The sequence below is a fragment of the Pseudorasbora parva genome, chromosome 6 (genome assembly GCF_024679245.1).
Source record: "Pseudorasbora parva isolate DD20220531a chromosome 6, ASM2467924v1, whole genome shotgun sequence".
Taxonomy (NCBI): domain Eukaryota; kingdom Metazoa; phylum Chordata; class Actinopteri; order Cypriniformes; family Gobionidae; genus Pseudorasbora; species Pseudorasbora parva.
In genome coordinates this window covers 15,799,830-15,822,363 of record NC_090177.1, presented here as the reverse complement: position 1 = coordinate 15,822,363, position 22,534 = coordinate 15,799,830, and the positions used below count along the sequence as shown (strand labels likewise).

At 37.9% G+C, this 22,534-nt stretch overlaps 1 protein-coding gene across 3 annotated transcripts in view; it reads left to right on the top strand.

The window, feature by feature from the left end:
• Positions 1-22,534, top strand: part of rapgef3 (Rap guanine nucleotide exchange factor (GEF) 3) — a 49,491-nt gene that overhangs the window by 5,187 nt on the left and 21,770 nt on the right. For 2 of the 3 annotated variants that reach the window (XM_067445794.1, XM_067445792.1), the window contains exons 2-3: positions 4,428-4,495; positions 17,126-17,170. In XM_067445794.1, the coding sequence (XP_067301895.1) occupies positions 4,442-4,495; positions 17,126-17,170 (99 nt within the window). In that variant the 5' untranslated portion in view covers positions 4,428-4,441. Of the gene's footprint in view, positions 1-4,427; positions 4,496-7,251; positions 7,539-17,125; positions 17,171-22,534 lie in introns of those variants that run through there. The other variant, XM_067445793.1, reaches the window with a different exon arrangement.

The following is a 22,534-nucleotide window of genomic DNA, read 5'->3' as shown; positions in this document are numbered from 1 at the left end:
TGATTATCAACATTACGAGGCCAAACTAATTTAATAAGCTTATGTTTTAATGCTTATTCACTTTATATGAGGTTTGACATTTTTTTCAATCATGCTAGATTAAAAAATGTTTTACTAAATGTATCATATTGGGATGGATGAATACATAGTTTGGGATTTATTTATGTCCTGTAAATGAAAGAAAATGTTTTTTTCTTTTTTTAAAAATAGAATGGAATGAATTGAATTTGAATGGAATTTACTTTGCATTCTGTTCATTCTGCTTTAAAAAAAAGAAAAAGAAAAAAAAGGTCAGAATGAGGTTACTTATATTCTTATGCATAACATGGTTATACTCATAAACAATTTACTCATATAAAAGTCAAGTTAGGAAGCAAAATATGGAAGTAATTTGACTAAATATTACATTTTTGTTAATTAATATCAGTCATTAAACATGTTTTTACAACATTTAATATAAGTTCAAAAAATTGTGTCAAAATTATATTTTTACATGATTTTAAATGTCTAGCACTGACATGTCCTGACAAGTCACTTTTCATGGCAGGTTAATTTTAAGCCTCTAATTCTTTTTAGTCATGGAACATCAAAGCGTAACATTGATGGAAAGTGCCATATACTTACATCTCACGCAACTGCAGGAAAGTGGTTTGTCATGCTCATATTACTGCCCTAACTGACTGCCTTCGCTCCAGCCGTCGGTTCTGTTTTAGGAGAAAGATGGTTGGTTTTGTGGGTCTGTTTCTGCAGTGCTGCCAGACAGAGATAATATATTCAGGGCAATAGCTGAGAAATATGTTGGGGCCCTCTTGGAAGAAGGCAGGTAAACAGAGCCAGAATGGGGACAAGCTTCCAAAAACTGTGCTAATTCAAGGACTTTTTGCAACCACCCAATTACAACATATTACACATAATCATTAATAACTCACAGCCAGGACTTAACACATTATCACATAATTAAATCAATGTAACTAATTCAGCACAACAAAAATGTGAGACCTAATAAACAGCTTTGGTTGCGAGTATACAAGAAACAACTTTTATGCTGTGGCGTGTGCTTCACATTTCATTGTAAAGCCCAATCTGTGAAGGCAATTAACGTGCATATGAAAAATAGCAGCAATATACTGTATTTTGATCTTGATTTTCCACTGTTTTGGATTGAGGACTGAAAAACTCCCCCAAAACAGTCTAGTTACTCTGTGTTGTTTCACTTCTCCAGGAAGGGAAGATCCTGAAACAATAGCCGGGGTCTAAACAAATATTACGTAATGTTCCCTCACCTCCAGCCACATGGACATTCTCAGTTTGGGAAGTCTTAAGATTGTCCCTAATATGACCTGTGTTTAGGGACATACAGTATTGCCTACATTGTGATGATGCCTATTGAAGTAAATGACACCCATTCCTCAAAAAAATAATACATTTTGCAATAGAAGAAATCTTTAGTATTGGACACCTGGGTAAGTATAAGTGGCCTTTCAATCCTTGTGAGCGTATACTGTATATATACAAATAACATTATGACCACTGACAGTGGAGGTGAATTATCTTTTCATCATGGCAGTTAGTGGCATATATTAGGCCGCAAGTGAAGTGGCATTTTGTCCTCAAGGGTTGGTATTAGAAGCAGGAAAAATGGGCAAGCATAAAGATTTGAGTGAGTTTGACAAGGGCCAAATTGTGATGGCATCTCCAAAACTGCAGCTCTTGTGGGACGTTCCCAGTCTGCAGTGGTCAGTATCTATCAAAAGTGGTCCAAGGAAGAAACAGTGGTGAACCCGTGAGGGTTCATGGGCGGTCAAGGCCCATTGATGCACGTGGAGAGCGAAGGCTGGCCTGTGTGGTCCGATCAAACAGACAAGCTACTGTAGCTCAAATAGCTGGTTCTGAGAGATAGATGTCAGAATACACAGAATACACATTTGTTGCATATGGGGCTGCATAGCCACAGACCATTCAGGGTGCCTATGCTGACTCCTGTCCACCATGCCAACAGGTGGCACGTGAGCATAAGAACTGGACCATGGAGTAATGGAAGAAGGTGGCCTGGTCTAAGGAATCACGTTTTCTAATACATAAATGTAGATGGACGGGTGCATGTGTGTCGTTTACCTGGGGACATGTGTGTCACTTCCCACATGGCACCAGGGTGCACTATGGGGAGAAGGCAAGCTTGATGCTTTGGGCAATGTTCTGCTGGGAAACCTTGGGTCCTGCCATCCATGTGGATGTTACTTTGACATGTACCACCTACCTAAGCATTGCTACGGACCATGTACACCTTTTCATGGAAATGGTATTCCCTGGTAGCTGTGGCCGCTTTCAGGAGTATAATTGGCCCTGCCACAAAGCAAAAATTGTTCAGGAATGATTTGAGAAGCACAACAATGAATATGAGGTTTTGACTTGGCCTCCAAATTCCCCAGATCTCAATCCAATCGAGTATCTGCTGAAAAAACAAATCAGAATCAGATCCATGGAGGCCCAACCTCGCAACTTACAGGACTTAAAGGAACTGCTATATATATATACACAATCAGAGATAACATTGTAACCACCGTCCTGATAATGTGTTGGTCCCCGACCCATCAGCCCTGACTCATCAAGGCATGAACTCCACTAGACCTCTCTCTCTCTCTCTCTCTCTCTCTCTCTCTCTCTCTCTCTCTCTCTCTCTCTCTCTCTCTCTCTCTCTCTCTCTCTCTCTCTCTCTCTCTCTCATATATAGAGACTGTATATATCACTGTATATATATATATATATATATATATATATATATATATATATATATATATATATATATATATATATATATATATGTACAGTAAGGAAAATAAGTATTTGAACACCCTGCCCCTGCTATTTTGCAAGTTCTCCCACTTGGAAATCATGGAGGGGAAATCAGTAAGAATCCAACTACTAACAAGGCTCCCCTGCTTAAACCAGCACATGTCCAGGCCCGTCTTAAGTTTGCCAATGACCATTTGGATGATCCAGAGGAGTCATGGGAGAAAGTCATGTGGTCAGATGAGACCCAAATAGAACTTTTTGGTCATAATTCCACTAAATGTGTTTGGAGGAAGAAGAATGATGAGTACCACCCCAAGAACACCATCCCCTACTGTATTGCAAGATTTTGGGGAACAACCTCCTTCCCTCAGTTAGAGCATTGGAGATGGGTCGAGGCTGGGTCTTCCAACATGACAATGACCCGAAGCACACAGCCAGGATAACCAAACAGTGGCTCTGTAAGAAGCATATCAAGGTTCTGGTGTGGCCTAGCCAGTCTCCAGACCTAAACCCAATAGAGTGTCTTTGGAGAGAGCTCAAACTCTGTGTTTCTCAGCGACAGGCCAGAAACCTGACTGATCTAGAGATGATCTGTGTGAAGGAGTGGGCCAAAAGGAGTGGGCCTGCTGTGTGTGCAAACCTGGTGAAAAACTACAGGAAACGTTTGACCTCTGTAATTGCAAACAAAGGCTACTGTACCAAATATTAACATTGATTTTCTCAGCTGTTCAAATACTTATTTGCAGCTGTATCATACAAAAAAAAAAAAGGTTAAAAAATCATACATTGTGATTTCTGGATTTTTTAAAAGATTCTCTCTCACAGTGGACATGCACCTATGATGACAATTTCAATTTCCCCTCCATGATTTCTAAGTGGGAGAACTTGTAAAATAGCAGAGTGTTCAAATACTTATGTTTCTCTACACTTTATTTTGTTAGTCCACTTTAGACATTCTACTAACTATAAGTAACTTTGCAACTACATGTCAGCTAACTCATTAGAGTATTAGTAGACTGTCAGTAGGCTGGTAGGTTACGGTTAGGTGTTAGGGTTCGGATTAGTAGAATAAGTTGAATTGTAGTTGCCAATTTACTTATAGTCAGTAGAATGTCTGTTGGGGGACCGACAAAATAAAGTTTTAGTAAATATTAATCAGAAAGTCTACAAATACTCGAATGACAGTTAGTTGACATGTAGTTGCAAAGTTACTTATAGTTAGTAGAATGTCTAAAGTGGACTATCAAAATAAAGTTTTACCATATATATATATATATATATATATATATATATATATATATATATATATAATAAGCATTAAGCATGTTTTCATCAGTCACTTACTGTGTGAGATTCTTTTCAGTTAGGATGCAGTTGCTAGACAGTGAGGCAGCGCACTAGATTTTGGAACAGAGCTAGAGATTCTATCTTTGAAACAACTTACAATAAACAGTAAGCATACACAATACTTTTCATCAGAGTTCAAAATATCCATCCACTGGGTTTTGTGGGAGTCATAAGATCTCACAAATCGTAAGCATGAGATGGGAAATAACATGACGTAACAGTAAAAGGAGAGCAGATTGAATCAAAAAGCATTGACTTCCTTTCTTTCTTTACTTTTGTCTCCTCAGAGGCTCCAGCAGTCATGTGCTCGGCAGACACACTCTTCCGGACGTCTCTGCGCTCGTCCCTGGAACAGGTACAGAATAAAGATTACTTCCTTAATAATGTCTATGTGGGGTCAGAGTATCTTTATAAAACATCTGAACTCAACTCAACTCAAACCTTGCTGTGTGTACTGTGCATCAACTCTAAATAGAACACAGCATTTTGCTACATTGTAAACATTCAAAACTCATTTTGAAAAGGGAGATTTTCAGAAGAACTTTAATCCAAGTTGGGAAAATGTGCCCTATTCAAATTTCAAAAGGATTTTAATCCAAGCCAGAGCTACAGTTTAGTTTGAATATACTCTTTCACTCCAACCTTGGCACCTGCAACAGTAAGTAAGGTGGGTTATGGACACGCCCCCTGATCCTCAACCCCTCAAGGTTTATCATGCAGCTGGAACACACAGATAAGAGAGCTGAAGGAGAGACGGAGTGTGTTATTGACTCAAACGCATGAGCTAAACATATTTTTCCTGCTCTAGCGGTTCTGCTACTGCTTGATGCAGAGGTCTGTAATGCAAAGCTATACATATCTGGATGCAGATGAATAATCCTTCAGTCTATGAAACTAAGTAAATAGGAAGCTGTGTTTCGTTCCACTTCATAACCTCCTTTCCTGTCTCTTAAAAAATGTTTATTGCTATAATGTCCAAACATTTTATTATACATTGCCGATTATTCGTCCATGCACATTCAAATGTTTAGATATGTCACAAAACTCTGTCTTGTATGTTTACTCTAAGAAAAAAAGGTACAAAAAGTGTACATGATCATTTCATACCTTTTGAAAGATTACTGTCTCAGTGACATTGCTCCATTTTGTACCCTTTTTTATGAGTGTATATTCACATTTATATTTGAATGTGCATCATTTAGTGATTTGTCAGCAATATATGCAAGGGTACAGTTTCCATAACAGTATCCATGTTATAAATATCATATTTTTATTGAATTAGTCACTGTAACTGCATGTTCAAAACGTTGTAATGTTAACATAATTTAGATACTATTGTTTTTATTAATATTTTGAATGGGTTTATATTTTTTTATATTTTCCATTTTAATTTTAAAGTTGTAGTCATTTGTTGTGTTTCACTATATTGCCAAGAGTTTTGGGATGCCTGCCTTTACATGCACATGGACTTTAATGACATCCCGTTCTTAATCCGTAGGGTTTAATATGGAGCTGGCCCACCCTTTGGAGTTATAAAAGCTTCAACTCTTCTGGGAAGGCTTTCCACAATGTTTAGGAGTGTGTTAATGGCAATTTTCGACCATTCTTCTAGAAGTGCATTTGTGAGGTCAGGCACTGATTTTGGGGCGAGAAGGCCTGGTTTGCAGTCTCCGCTCTAATTCATCCCAAAAGGTGTTCTGTCAGGTTGAGGTCAGGACTTTGCACAGGCCAGTCAAGTTTCTCCACACCAAACTTGCTCATCCATGTCTTTATGGACCATTCTTTGTTCTCTAGTGTGCAGTCATGTTGGAACAGGAAGGGACCATCCCCAAACTGTTCTCACAAAGTTGGAAGAAATTGTCCAAAATGTATTGATATGATGAAGCATTAAGTGTTCATTTCACTGTAATTAAGGGGCCAAGTCCAACCCCTGAAAAACAACAAAACACCATCAACACCAACACCAACCCCCTCCACCAAACTTTACACTTGACACAATGCAGACAGGCAAGTAGGACTACCATTCTCGAGGCAACTGCCAAACCCAGACTCGTCCACTGATTGCCAGACAGAGAAGCGAGATCCGTCACTCCAGAGAAAATGTCTCCACTGATCTAGTTTCCAGTGGTGGCGTGTTACTGCATCTGACACTTTGCATTGCACTTGGTGATGCAAGGCTTGGATGTAGCTGCTCGGTCATTGAAACTCATTCCATGAAGCTCTCTATGCACTGTTCTTGAGCTAATCTGAAGGCCACACAAAGTTTGGAGGTCTGTAGCTATTGACTACACCAGAAAGTTGCCGACTTCTGAGCACTTTGTGCCTCAGCACCCTGCTCTGTGATTTTATGTGGCATACCACTTCATGGCTGAGATGCTGTTGCTCTCAATTACTTCCACTTTGTTATAATACCACTAACAGTTGACCGTGGAATATTTAGTGGTAAGGAAATTTCACTAATGGCCTTATTGCAGGTGGCAACCTATCACGGTACCACGCTTGAATTCACTGAGCTCCTGAGAGCGACCCGTTCTTTCACAAATGTTTGTAGAAGCTGTAAGCATGCGGTTCTTGATTTTATACACCTGTGGCCATGAAAATGATTGGAACTCATAAATTCAATGATTTGAAGGGCTGTCCCAATACTTTTGGCAATATAGTGTAGCTTTATTTGAATGGAAACAAGAAATGTTGCCTTGCTTCGCTAAATATGCACTATATTAGCCGCCTTATGTGAAGTTTACATGTATGCATATGTGTTATTCGAGCATTGTTATTATTATATATAAAACTAAATGGCTACAGAATTTAGGTTAATTTGATCTCTATTGTTATATTATAGTAATGTCAGGCTCCCTTATTGTTTACACTTTACAGGATTATTTAGCAGATATATTTTTTTTAATCTTTAAGAATTTTTTTAAGGACAAACAATTTGTTCAGTAAACCAGTGTTTAATAGTACAATTCGTTAGATCAATTTTGATGTAAACAAACACCTGACAATCAATGCGGACTGGGTAGTGTAGTAACAGGCGCGCCCCTAACGGGGCGGGGGCGAGAGCGGGAGCGCGGGGTTGCGCCTCTTCTGGATTGTCGAGAGCGCGCAGGCACGTCTGACAGCGAACAGCAGGTTTTTTAATGGCATTTGGAGCCTGGAGATCACGCATGTAGGAATGCAGCGTGCAGGTCGGGTAGTTTATAAGCAGGGATTGTCAAATCCTTATTGGGGATGTAGTTTTCGCCATGTGTTGCTGCAACAGATGATCTCCAAGTAAAATATTTTTTTGATACGTCGGACTTGACTGAAACATGCATCTCTTTCGGAGTTATAATTACCAAATCTTTCCCGATCGCTGTTCCAAAGACAAAACACCTAAGATCCGGGGAATCAGCTGGGTAAGTGGGCATATAATAAAAAAAAAAAAAAACATGTATAATTGTTATTCATGAGAAAGAGAGGTTATGAAAACTAATATCTGGTTATTCCGCAGTATCAATAGGTGCTTGATTAAAAAAAAATCTGTAAGAGATTTGAAACATTCTATCAAACAATATTTTAAATGTTAATAAATTACATTGGGTTTTAATATGTTGCTTTAAAACCTTTCAGATTTGCCAAAAGTCAGAAAAAATGTTTTGTTAACTTGTTTTAAAAGTCTGTAGACTAATACATTAGTAAATGTTGGTGTCTGCTTTTACACAAATATTCACAAAAAGCAGCCTTTTCTTGAAATAACTCAAACAATAATTATTTTCTCAGAGCATACTGACTCTAGCTAATAAAGTGTGTTAGTTTGTGTGTCAGGATGTGTGTGAAGTGATGATGGCATTGAATCCAATGCCAAATGATGTAAATCCGGAGGCTAAGACACTTAAAATCCCCCATCGAACATGACCCCAAACAGCCAGGGAAGAGCAGAGCGTCGCATTGTTTTTGTGTTTACATGATGTTAAAGGGTTAATGAAGGATGCGTTATTTATAGCGTATTGTTCATTGTCCATCTTAAGGTTTGTTCCTTACGGTTTGGAAAAGAATGTGCACAGGAAGACCCACACCACTGTAGACCTTAGTTTGACAAGAGTGAACTTTAGTGACAGAGTAGATCTCATTTAATGAGCATTTTTCCCAAGATTCAATAATACACTGATCTATTTTACATTACCTTCATTTGATTATTTGTCTTTTATAGCAATATAAAAAAGAAAGTACTCAAACACGAGATGAGGAAACACGAGACACTGTGTAAACTTTACTGGTGATTTCCCATCAAACGTGCACTTTCATATCAAGTCTCTTTGATACACTGATGACTGTGCGTTGTCGTGGCGCAGTGGACTTTTATGTCGAGACGGTGGTCTGGTCTCTTTTGTCCCTCTCCTATATATTCCAGCATTAAGGGTCATGACTCAGGATGAAATACCTCACGTTGCCCAAGGACCCCCTGAGAAAGAGATATAGAGGCTCGTTTACAGAGATATCCCTGTGTTGTGTTGATGTGTCACTGTCTGCACTCCATCAGTGTTGGAGTGGAGTTTTTTTCCCCAACCTAAAATTATTGTATATTTTGAGTTCGAGAGAAAACCACCAAACCTCAGCCTGAAACATGTCTAAGACCATCCTGCATTTGTCATACTTACTATCTATCTATCTATCTATCTATCTATCTATCTATCTATCTATCTATCTATCTATCTATCTATCTATCTATCTATCTATCTATCTATCTATCTATCTATCTATCTATCTATCTATCTATCTATCTGTCTGTCTGTCTGTCTGTCTGTCTGTCTGTCTGTCTGTCTGTCTGTCTGTCTATCTATCGCAACCGCTAATTTGGAGACTCAAAGTCAAGAAATGAAGGCAGCTGTCAATAGCATTTCACGATCAGGTACTTCCCAGCACCTTCATTAGACTTAAGAGTCAATATCTCTTGTGTAATTTCCCTCTTGTACTGGAGCATGTGACCCATTTGGCTGTAGATTCACTCTACACAGTTTACTCAGTCAACAGAGCCACAGGGTGCAGAGATCTCCACGCTGGCTAACCTTATACAAAGGCAAATCAAGCATGAGGATGCAGTGAACCTGGCCACCTGAGGATCACCCTACCAATTTTACTGTCCATAGCAGTGAAAATGCTGAAGGGAAAAAAAACCCCGAAACAAATCCGCTTATCCCCAAGATCTTTTTGAGAAATGATACATCAGCCTTAAATGTTTGCACTGTTGACTCAAAGCTTATGCACTTTCTGTGGGCGTCTGCTGCATTAACTCCCTGTGTGGTGTAGTGCAGTATAGGAATAGAACAAATTCTGTCATCATTTACTCAACCGCATGTCATTCCTAACCCATATGACTGACTTTCTACTGTGGAACACCAAGGAGATGTTTAGCTCAAACAGGTCTCATTTAACGGAATCCCATTGGATTAGAGTGACTGAATTATGATAGAACTACCCCGAAAGGAGCCAGAAAGGCGAAAGCCTTTAGTACTATCACAATAACAATGTGCCTTTGTAATTGTAAGGGGCCATTCAAGCAGGAGAAAAAAAAATAAAGTAGTTTTCACGAAACCCATAAAGATACAATATCATGGCAAGCCCATAAATAGCAGGATATGCTTCTTAATGCTTCACAGAATTAGTCAGCTGATGCTGATAACACCTGCCATGGGAACAGAGGCTGACAATGCCTCATAAAAACTGAGTTTTGGACTCTCTGCCATATGGGCAGAAGGGAATCAGGTGGAATTTGTGCAGTTCCTTGGAGATTTGCTTTTGTCTAGAAACATGTAGCATGTAGACTATGCTAGAAGCATCTCAACTGGTTGATCAAGTCCTTAGTGGATCAAGTCGGTTCACCTGGCCATCGCGGCAACGCCTGCTGTAGCTATTTTCAAGTCATGCAAGTACAGCTTTCGTCTGTCTGAATAAAACTGAAACAATGGTATCATAAATTCTCCCTCAAACCAGGCTAAAAATGGGTCAGTTTGAATTATTAATATTTTTTTTTAGATTTGATGTAATTGAATTGGTATGATTTTGTTCCTTTCAAATGTGTCATGGTTTTGGGCAAAGAGTATTGATAAGAGTTTAATTAATTATTAATAATAATTAATAATATTTGTATTACAGAGAATTTTTCATACAATAGTGAGTTATCAGCAGACTCTTTTTTTTCCCATTTCTACATCAATTTTTGGAGACAGTATGCAGAATGGATTTAAACATGCTAAACTGTTAAACACAGCTGATAATACTACACTCTGGCTGCTAGCTGATAGCAAAATAAATTAGTTTGGCCAAAATATGTAGCATGAATAATAAGCATAAGGCATTCTGAATTACAGGCCAATTCTGTGGCACGCAGAATCCATGTGTTCCTGGTAAGTAGAAGTAGTACTTTATTGATTATTGGTTATCAATGAAGATATGATGCATTATATTTGATCTATATCCAGAGATTACCCTAAAGGTCAGATCATTTCAGAATCAATAACTAAAAGGCATCTGAGCTTCTAAATCACTAGTAAATAACAGCTTACCAATAAATATTTAAACACAGTTCATCCATAATTCTCTATTCAGTTTCATCGATGCTCTAATTTTCATCACGTAGAGGAGAGAGATGCTTGTCTTTTGATTACAGACAGAGATCAGAGCTGCTGGCGACTGTTGTTAGTTAATGGCTGGACAGAGAACCAAAACCTTGAGTGCCTCTTGAGCAGGAATCCCATCAGATATGCGTGATTACAACCTGTTCAATCTCAAGTATGGTCCAGTTCAGCTGCTTGAAATCACTCAAATGCTTTTTCTTTTTATAGTGTCATTTCAATTACTTGTATTTTCAATGACATAATGGGCATTAAAGCCGAAGTTCTCGCAGAAATGAAACTCATTATTAGTCTCGTATAGCAATATTGTGTCACTGTTGTTTGTCTGACAGTTCAAAAGTAACATTACACAGTTCTGCTGAATACACTGATCACAGGCATATACACTACATCACCAAAAGTATTGGGACATACAGTCTTGTTCAAAATAATAGCAGTACAATGTGACTAACCAGAATAATCAAGGTTTTTCGTATATTTTTTTATTGCTACGTGGCAAACAAGTTACCAGTAGGTTCAGTAGATTCTCAGAAAACAAATGAGACCCAGCATTCATGATATGCACGCTCTTAAGGCTGTGCAATTGGGCAATTAGTTGAATTAGTTGAAAGGGGTGTGTTCAAAAAAATAGCAGTGTGGCATTCAATCACTGAGGTCATCAATTTTGTGAAGAAACAGGTGTGAATCAGGTGGCCCCTATTTAAGGATGAAGCCAACACTTGTTGAACATGCATTTGAAAGCTGAGGAAAATGGGTCGTTCAAGACATTGTTCAGAAGAACAGCGTACTTTGATTAAAAAGTTGATTAGAGAGGGGAAAACCTATAAAGAGGTGCAAAAAATGATAGGCTGTTCAGCTAAAATGATCTCCAATGCCTTAAAATGGAGAGCAAAACCAGAGAGACGTGGAAGAAAATGGAAGACAACCATCAAAATGGATAGAAGAATAACCAGAATGGCAAAGGCTCAGCCAATGATCACCTCCAGGATGATCAAAGACAGTCTGGAGTTACCTGTAAGTACTGTGACAGTTAGAAGACGTCTGTGTGAAGCTAATCTATTTTCAAGAATCCCCCGCAAAGTCCCTCTGTTAAAAAAAAGGCATGTGCAGAAGAGGTTACAATTTGCCAAAGAACACATCAACTGGCCTAAAGAGAAATGGAGGAACATTTTGTGGACTGATGAGAGTAAAATTGTTCTTTTTGGGTCCAAGGGCCACAGGCAGTTTGTGAGACGACCCCCAAACTCTGAATTCAAGCCACAGTACACAGTGAAGACAGTGAAGCATGGAGGTGCAAGCATCATGATATGGGCATGTTTCTCCTACTATGGTGTTGGGCCTATTTATCGCATACCAGGGATCATGGATCAGTTTGCATATGTTAAAATACTTGAAGAGGTCATGTTGCCCTATGCTGAAGAGGACATGCCCTTGAAACGGTTGTTTCAACAAGACAATGACCCAAAACACACTAGTAAACGGGCAAAGTCTTGGTTCCAAACCAACTAAATTAATGTTATGGAGTGGCCAGCCCAATCTCCAGACCTTAATCCAATTGTGAACTTGTGGGGTGATATCAAAAATGCTGTTTCTGAAGCAAAACCAAGAAATGTGAATGAATTGTGGAATGTTGTTAAAGAATCATGGAGTGGAATAACAGCTGAGAGGTGCCACAAGTTGGTTGACTCCATGCCACACAGATGTCAAGCAGTTTTAAAAAACTGTGGTCATACAACTAAATATTAGTTTAGTGATTCACAGGATTGCTAAATCCCAGAAGAAAAAAAAATGTTTGTACAAAATAGTTTTGAGTTTGTACAGTCAAAGGTAGACACTGCTATTTTTTTGAACACACCCCTTTCAACTAATTGCCCAATTGCACAGCCTTAAGAGCGTGCATATCATGAATGCTGGGTCTCGTTTGTTTTCTGACAATCTACTGAACCTACTGGTAACTTGTTTGCCACGTAGCAATAAAAAATATACTAAAAACCTTGATTATTCTGGTTAGTCACATTGTACTGCTATTATTTTAAAAAGACTGTACCTCCAAATCCTTGAATTCATGTGTTCCAATAACTTCCATGGCCACAGGTGTGTAAAATCAAGAACCTAGACATGCCAACTGCTTCTACAAACATCTGTGAAGGAATGAGTCGCTCTCAGGAGCTCAGTGAATTCAAGTGTGATACCGTGATAGGTTGCCACCTGTGCAATAAGTTTGTCAATTTGTGAAAAAAATTAGGTTTTCCAGGTACAGGAATTGAATGAAGTAATCTAATATAAAATAACATTGCATATTATTATCTCACTGTATAAATCAAATAAAGATAAATTATTATAACCATTATTGAAGTTACGAGAGAGCTATTTGGTCAAGGGCAGTGAGTGATTTCTTTGTCATTTGTTGTTTGATTAAGGGAAAGAAGACAGACAGCAAAGGCTTCTTTGCCTTCCAAAAAAATGCACATCAGTACATACTTTTACACATGAACATGTCTTTATCGACTGTTTACGTTTTACTTAATATAAAATCCACTATGTTTGCTCGGATATCTCACCAAGATGGGCATGTTAAAGGGACAGTTCACCCAGAAATTAAAATTTGATGTTTATTTGCTTACCCCCAGGGCATCCAATAACATGTGACTTTGTTTCTTCACTACAACACAAATTAAGATTTTTAACTCCACTGCTGCAGTCTGTCTGCTTGGCCCTTGGGATTAACATACAATATTTTTTTTGGGTGAACTATCCCTTTAACACATTTTTTGTGTGTGAATTTGTCTGTTCAAGCCCAAGACTTGAAAGAGAACTCAATATTTGCGCGCTATCTGTGATGCGCTGTGTGCACACTTCAGACACAAATCTCCTCTCAGCGTACGCAAGTTCTCTTTTGTGTCTTGCTCTTGAATGTTTAAATTGACAAGGCTTAAATTAGTTTAGTTTAAACAAGTGCTGCTGTTCAGGTCTCGCTATCAGGTCTCAGTCACGTTCAAGCATACGGCACTCGAATATGAGAGTGACTGTTTCGTCTCTGCTTTTTGATCATAGCTGTTGTTATAATGTATTGAAAAGCCAGAATGTGTATCCATCGACAGAAACATACATTTACCTAAATCTGTCTGTCTGTTTTACACCTTGTTATTTATTTTCAACAAATTATATTAAAGATGCATCATTAGATTTGAGAGGAATCGCAGTGGAAGTATGTGCCGAGTTGTTGGTGGAGAACGTATGGTTAGATTTTTTTTTTTTTTTTTTTTTTTTTACAGAGAACCATTTCACCCCTACTACTAAATGTTCCACAGTCAACTGTTAACTGTTAGTGGTTTTATAATAACCCAGCCATGAAGTGGTAGGCCAAGTAAAATCACAGAGCAGGACTAGGGTCAGCGCATGCTGTGGCTCACAGAGCACAGAAGTCGCCAACTTTCTGTCAATAGTAGGGCTGAAACGATTCATTGAATAACTTGAGTTAATCGAATTCAAAAAATCCTTGAGGTAAATCATTTGCCTCGTTCTTAAAGGTGGGGTAAGTGCTTTCTGGTAACCGTTGTTGTTATTTCAAATCACCAAAACAAACACGCCCCTACCCCCAAAAAGGGTCTCGGCCTATTTTAATAGGTCAGCCCAGCACATACGTAACCCAGGCAATGACTATGGCTGGGTTACGTATGTGCGGGGCTGACCTATCAAAATAGGTCGAGACCCTTTTTGGGGGTAGGGTTTACGCCTGAGTCTGCGTGTTACTAATCCAGGTTGAATATTCAATGAAAAAGTGAATATCCATCACAAAAACACAAACCGTTCTAATGAACAACTCGATAGAACACGAGCCGACAGTCCAACTAACTAACATAATACGGTTTTGAAATAACACTTACCCCACCTTTAACTTTCGTTTTCAGCTCATGTCGAGATCAAAGACCCCAATGCGAGAGAGTGTGGAATCAGCACTGGTAATATAATTTAGTCTCGCGAAGAAAACAACTGTGTGTTGTGCTTCAGGATGCGACGCTGAACATTTGTTTAATTTGCGGCAGTTCGCACATGAGCTGAGGAGATACGAGCAACTCCAAAAAAACATGAATGCGATGGAGTTTGCAGCTTTGCAGATGGATCACCATCATTGTGATGTGTGTGTGTGTGCGTGTGTGTGTGTGTGAGAGATATCTTTAATGAGACTATATATACTTGCTAATATCTTCAAAATACACCATTAAAATGTTCTCAACGCTTGGTGCAACAAACATCAGAACATGCTGTATATGTTACAATGATGAATGATTAGCTCAAAATGTACATCTGTATGTGCAATGTACTGTCTGAATTAAATATAAACTCATCTATTGTGTTTGCTCATGTTCCAGTGGCTACTCCTCAGTGTGATGTATTGTCAACCCTGGTTTAGGTTAAGAAATGTAATTTCCCCAAATACATTTTTTTTTAAAGCAACCTACTTCCGTGTAGCTAATATGTGACGATAACATCGCGCTTAACACTGAGGATTTGAATGTGTGATCGGGTGCGGGTGTGTTTTTTAACAGCGGATCCAGTGACGTAATGTTAGAGCTGATCCGTGCATCTCCATCACTACTCTTGTTCTTATTTCAATTGTCCTTCCTGTCCAATATATTTAGCTTCTTACAAAAGCCACAAAGCCTCCAGAAGACATTATGTATGCTTAGGCTATGTCATGCCTGAACTGAAGCTAACACATGGAAGGTAATTTGCACAACATAAATACAATGTTTAGGCATTATTATTGTTATTTATATTACTATTATTTTGGTTTATTGGTTGTAGGTTAAGTTTTAGATTGAATTATGTTTACCTTTTTAAAGTGATTTGAAATAGATTTTTATATAATATAATATGTTAATTGTATACATTAAAAATTGTTTGATTTCATAGTTATTAATGCAATTTCAGCAATAGGACAAATTTTTTCTATAAAAAAATAACATAAATAAAATAAAATTAAGATACCTGTCTTATTTTCTCTTTTATATTTAACATTGCTCTTTAACAAAGAAAAAAAGTAATTATTATCCGATTAATCGATCGGTTAAGTGCTAGATTAATTGATTACAAAAAGTATCGATAGCTGCAGCCTAGTCAATAGTTCAGACCTCCAAACTTTGAGTGGCCTTCAGATTAGATTAAGAATAGTTGGTAGAGAGCTTGCAAGGAATGAGTTTCCATGGCTGTGCAGCTGCATCCAAGCCTTACATCACCAAGTGCAATGCAAAGCATTGGATGCAGTGGTGTAAAGCACGCAGCCAATGGACTCTGTGGACCAGTGCAGTGGAGACTTGTTCTCTAGAGTGAAAATCACACTTCTCTTTCTGGCAATCTAATAAACAAGTCTAGGTTTGACGGTAGCAAGGGGAACGGTACTTGCCTAACTGCATTGTGCCAATTGTAAAGTTTGGTTGAGGGGGGATTATGGTGTATGGTGTTTTTCAGGGGTTGAGCTTGGTCCTTTAATTACAGTAAAAAGGAACTTTTAATGCTTCAGCATACTGAGACATTTTGGACAATTTCATGCTCCCAACATTGTGGGAACAGTTTGGGGATGGCCCCTGCCTATTTCAACATGACTGCACATCAGTGCACAAAGCTGCACTAATTCTATTTAATTAATTCTAATTCTAATTTTGAGTTATCTGCACTAATTCAGACCTCCTTTGGGATGAATTAGAGCGGAGACTAGGAGCCAGGCCTTCATTAAAGTTCATGTGCATGTAAAGGCAGATATCCCAAAACTATAATGAAAAATGTTTTATTTTTATTTGATATAACTTGCAAATATTGTATTATATTTTTCTTTAATTATTAAATGTTTAACATTTAATATTAGCCATATTTAATTAGTCTTCTATGATAACGCCCGTTTCTATCCCACTGTCTAATATTTCGTACAGCACTCAGTCCAGCAAGTTGAATTGTAAAGACAAAGGCTAAACCTCTGTCCCTCCTTCATCACACAAGCTTAAAGAGCCAAACATTCTTCTTGAATTCTTGTGTGAATCTTAATTACATTATTGCTGTTAATTAGTCTTGCTGAGAGGGAGGAAGGTGGCAAAGATCATGTGCAGGGCTAGTGTCAAATTCCACAGATGGAGGCATTAGTATGGCATGTCTTCTGACATTCTTTAGCCCTGCGTGCCTTTGTCTTATCGTGTTTTAATACTTTTGACGCTGTACATGGACAGAATGGCCAGTGACAGATTGATTGAGTAATCTCTTTAATACTTTGAAATTTGATTTTTACACTGGTGCTTGCTTGTGCAAAATGACAATGCTGTAGTGCGTAGTGTCAATTCTTATCTGTGCACTCATTGTCTCTATTTTATTCCTCACAGACACCTCTGCCAGAAGCCGTGGATACACAAGACACCATCAAACAGGTATGAAGGTATTTGAACAGTGGTCTGGGTTTTGTATATGTTGACAAGCCTTAAAGGGGCAGCTCACCCAAAAATGATGATTAAAAAAAAAAAAAGATAAATTTCTGTCATCACTTAGGGCTATTTACACATGTAGTAAAAACAGAAAACTTGTTATGCAGGTTTCAAAGTGCACGGTTTTGAAAATGATACCATTAATATCTGTGTAAACTACAAAAACGCAAATTTTTGAAAGCAGTGATGTCATGTGCATTCATGATATGTTCAGTCTATAGATGTATAATTACATGTTCAGTCTAAAGATGTATAAAATCCCTGTTGAACAAGAACAAAACGTGCGTGCCTATTGTATAAAATATCCTCTTATTTTGAATTAGTCTGTAATATAACATAGGCGGAGTCAGGTACATGTCCCATGTGATGTCCCCGACTAATTCAAAATAAGAGTTCAACAGGGATTTTATACAATAGGCATTCAGTTTTTTCCTCGCCAAATAATGGCCTGGCATGATTAATAATCATTTTTAATAGCTTTTGTGGATCTTTGTGAACAGGGATCATTTTGACAATATTCTCGTTTGTATGAGAACACAAACCTTTTATTTTTTATTAAATTGTTGTCATGTAAACCTACTCTTATTGGCCCCTTCCAAACCATTTGACTTTCTTCTGTAGAACACAAAAAAATACATTTGAACGTTGTCATGCATTTACAATGAATGGAGACTAAACCTTCAAAAAGTAGACAAAGGCACCATAGAAGTATTGTGAAAGCAGCCCATATAACTATAATCCAAGTCTTCTGAAGCCAAACGATAGCTTTGTGAGGAACATTAAGTTGCATTAGTCATATGGATCACTTTTAAAATACTTTTAGATTTACACGAGGAAAGAAAGCCATTTAGGTTTTGAATGACATGAGGCCAGATGATAACAAAATTAGAATTTTTTAGGTGATCTATCCCTTTAAATAAACTCTACTATAGTTCATAGGGACCTGTAGCATCGCATATCTCTTTAACAGAAAGCACGCTTTTATCTTCACACCTCTGACCTCTATGTGTTTATAATATCATGCTCACAGAGATAGAGGCAGGCACTCTGCTTAGTATTGCTAAGGGCATAAAAGGGCTGATGAAATTCTAAATATGGCTCAAAACACAACATGCGAAATAAATGACACATCTCGTGGAGCAATTCTTCCTGCCCTATACTCACCCAGAGGTCACATCATTCCTCCAGAATGTAAGGCCACAATAAATAGATTTAAAAAATGTATATATTTAAACACATTTAATTGATGTTTTTGACAAAACACCATAATTACTCCTATCATAATGATCAAAATACAGGACTGTCATTCAATTTGCACTCCACTTGAGTGTCATTTCAAGTAGACCGCAAATGGAATGCCTGTTTTAATCCTTAATTTGCAATATTTTGTGCACTTAAATGTAATGTTTTCAAACTCATTTTGAAAGTGAAGTAGTATGATTGCATACACATTTCACTGATCCTTCACAGCTATTTCATTACCCTAGATGGTTCTAGTATTGCAGTGTCACCTCTCTCTCTTCATATGATACATCTCCCTTCAGTATCATCATGTGAGTTCCTGAGGGGAAAAGCCACTGTAAATATGTTGTTGTACTGGCTCTGCCTATCTTGAATACAGTAAATCTTCAAAATCTTCTGAAGCCAAACGATAGCTTTGTGAAGAGCATTAGTCATATGGATCACTTTTTTAAATACTTTTAGATTTACAGAGGAAAGAAAGCCCTTTAGGTTTTCAATGACATGAGGCCAGATGATAACAACATTTGAATTTTTAGGTGAGCTATCCCTATAAATAAGCTCTACTATAGTTCATTGGGATGTGTAGCATTGCACATCTCTTTAATACAGTAAATCTTCAAAAATCTTCTTCTTTTTTTATAGGCGATAATATAGAACCAAATGAGGTAGTTTTTGAGAACTGATGGAAGATGTCGGAGTTTAAATTAAATTGTGTATTGTTGATATCTTAACAAATCGGAGCATATTTTGAGACATTTTTGAGATTCCATGTAAGTCCTAAACCCTTTAAAAGAAGCTAAACCCTTATTTACGCTACACCCAAACCCCACCTAAGTTCATTAAGCCTTATCTATCATTATTTAAAGTATTATCAATGATAAGTGAGACTTGTTTGTGGGTACATCTGTATATCTATTGTTTTCATTCAGCTTATCTTATAAGCAGCTGCCTAACCCATTTAAACCTCAAATGAGTCTGTTTTGTGACTTCAAAGCATACACTTAATTACCATAAACGCTTATTTCCTTAGCACACACCTTTTCTTCTTATCTTATCTTCTTCTCTTATGTGATTCCTAATTGAACACAAAGTGGTTGGAATGTAGAAAAAGAAAAATAGAAAAAGAAAAAGTTTGTTTTTCAGTAGATTATTTTAAGCAGACATCTGGGCTTACATATTTGGGTATTGGTCGTGTCCGATGGGAGAAAAGGCAATATTGCCAAGGATACGAATGTGGTTTATAAGGGCTCTGGAAGGACGTTTCATCTGTGGAATGCTCTCAGCTCCTGGAGTGTTTTTTTTTTTTGTGGGCACAAGTGATTCCTGGAGAGTGTTTCTCTCAGCAAAAAGAGAACAAGGAAAGCTGTATTCATATGAGCACTCTGATCTTTTATGTTGTTAGTGGGGCTTTTTAAGGCAAGAATCACTATTTTTATTGTCCATACTTAGGGCAATACGCAGGGTTTTCTAAATAAGGGTTTATTGTAGATTTATATAAAACACTACACATTGAGACACTAATGGCTAAATTTACAAATACATGGCAATGTGCTCATTGTACAACACCACTATTGGTATGAACAACAGCAGCACTGATATATTTCTGAAATAATTTTTTATGTTATTTAAAGTGTCAGTTAACTGGAAATATTTTGCGTTTGAGACCGCCATTAAAATGGCCGACTGACTGATCTGTGCCCTGACTACTGAAGTAGGGAGCTCATTGAGACGCACTCAATGCCTTGACAGCCCACCCTAGCATCATGGCGATCAAATCTGCATGGACAAGGACACAGCCTAAACAAGTGATTTTAGTATTATTAATATATACTATTGCGGCAAGCAGGGTGGGGCCAAGTGCCATGGGAATGGAGCGAGCCCGTCTTGCATTAATGCTAATGAGCATCGTCACCTACGCGCCACACCGGTCTCGAGTCCCCCCAAAAAAGATGGAGATATGTGTGCACTGCACGGACCAATATACCATGTGTCTGCACTCTTTTACTGGAGAGAGCGTAGTAATACAGTAAACAGAATGATTTAAACTCTTTTTGTAATCCAATATTATGAAAAATTAGCCTAGAAATCTAGACGCACCCTAGCGGCAGCAAATCTGGCGCGAGTGTCGTCTAGCAACTCTCAATACACATCTGAGCTGTAAAAACCAAACTCTGGTCGGGCCAATCACATCGTGTATAGAGTCGGTGGGCGGAGCTTAACAAAGTTACGCTGGAGTTGCGCTTGCGTGCTACTAGTAAACACACAGAAGTTGGTGAACGGCTGTCTTTCCAATTGGCTTTGACCGCGCCTCTGGAAGACTTGGAGTTAAGCTTTACTCTTAGAAAAGAACAATGACTTCAATGCCGTTCTTTCTTAAAAAGGGAAGATGTTTTCAGAATTTTGTCGACCGGATACGGCGAAAGTTTAATCTATCAACAAGCTCCTCTTCACCTTCGTTGCTCTGGTTGGTTGTAGCGCTATCCTATCGCTTGCAGAGGGAGTTTGAAAGACAACCGTTTATCCCGCCCCTCGGATTGAGCCCTGTCAATGGTGATACCTGCCCCACAGGCCTCGCTCTGTTCCCAAGGCTAACGGCCCCATCCTGCATGCCACAACTATTACAGTTTGTAATATTTTGAATTAGCTTTTATTTTTTGATTTTCAGATTTCCTTTTTAGTTTTCCATTTTTATTAATTCAGTTTTTATTTAATAATTATTCATTTTAATCGACTTAAACTAAATAAAAACATTTGAAATGTTGCTTTGGCAACTAACTAAAATGTTTTTTATCAATTATTTTTATATATAGTTTTAGTTAATGATAACATTCCTGATAAGTTCATAACCATAATGCATCCTGTGTTTCTGATATGATTCCTGCCCACCTCTATTGTGAGTGCAGTGTGTATTGTACAGAATAAAGGCTTTCCCTCGGCTTACCAAGGTCACACCATCACGACTGCCTCTGCTGTTACCGTCGCCCACAGATGGAAAACACGGCCCGTTTCCTCCCCACACAACAGAGGAGGACGGGTCTGTGCTGCTGCTACTTCAAAAACCCAATGCATGTGGCTGACTAACACTTGTATACAAAGGAAGCACAACCACATCCCCAACAAAACTTTATAGATGAGGTATTGTGTTCAGTAGGGTGAGGCTCTGTGTTTTGTTGAGAAGCTATTCATATTCATACAAACAGGGCTGCACAATAAGGATTTTTTTCAGTTGTTCAGGTGGTGTACAGTAGTTGTGGTGTACAGTATTTTTATCACATTAACCAAACTAGAATCCCTGGCTTGTTGAGGACATTTCAGTAGTTCACACTGTGTTCAGATACCAACATTATAAATCACACATCTATATTGAACAGTAAGTACTATCATGTTGCCTTTTTACATTGTTGTTGGTGACTGTTCGCATAGCAATCTTACAATGCCACTCTTTCCCTCTGGACAAACCCTTACTCACGTGAGATGTCACATAAGCAGTGTTCAGTGTTGTGTGGCTGGAGTCCTTAGACACCTGAGAGAATCAGAAAAGCAAGTATATATGTAAATATAGCAGAAACACTTAGTAAACAATTTTTTTACTTTTTTATCTGTATATCCAACATTAAGACTAATTTGCACTTTCAGGTTGTCAAATGTGACGTGATAAACATATTATATTTTAAAAGTTATGTTTTAAAAAAAAGAAAACACGCTGAATTGATCAAATGTGACAGTAAAGACTTTTATAGTCTTACACAATGATAATAATAGGAAATGTTTCTTGAGCAGCAAATCATATCAGAATGATTTCTGAAGGATCATGTAACACTGAAGGCTGGTGTATATATATATATATATATATATATATATATATATATATATATATATATATATATATATATATATATATATAATAAATGCAGTCTTGAGAGGCTTATACAGATACCAAACTTTTTTACTGTATAGCAAGGGTGGCGAACTCCAGTCCTGGAGAGCCTCAGTCCTGTAGAGTTAAGCTCCAACCCTTTTAAGCTCGCATCCCTGTAGCTTCCTAGTAACCCTTTAGACCTTGGTTAA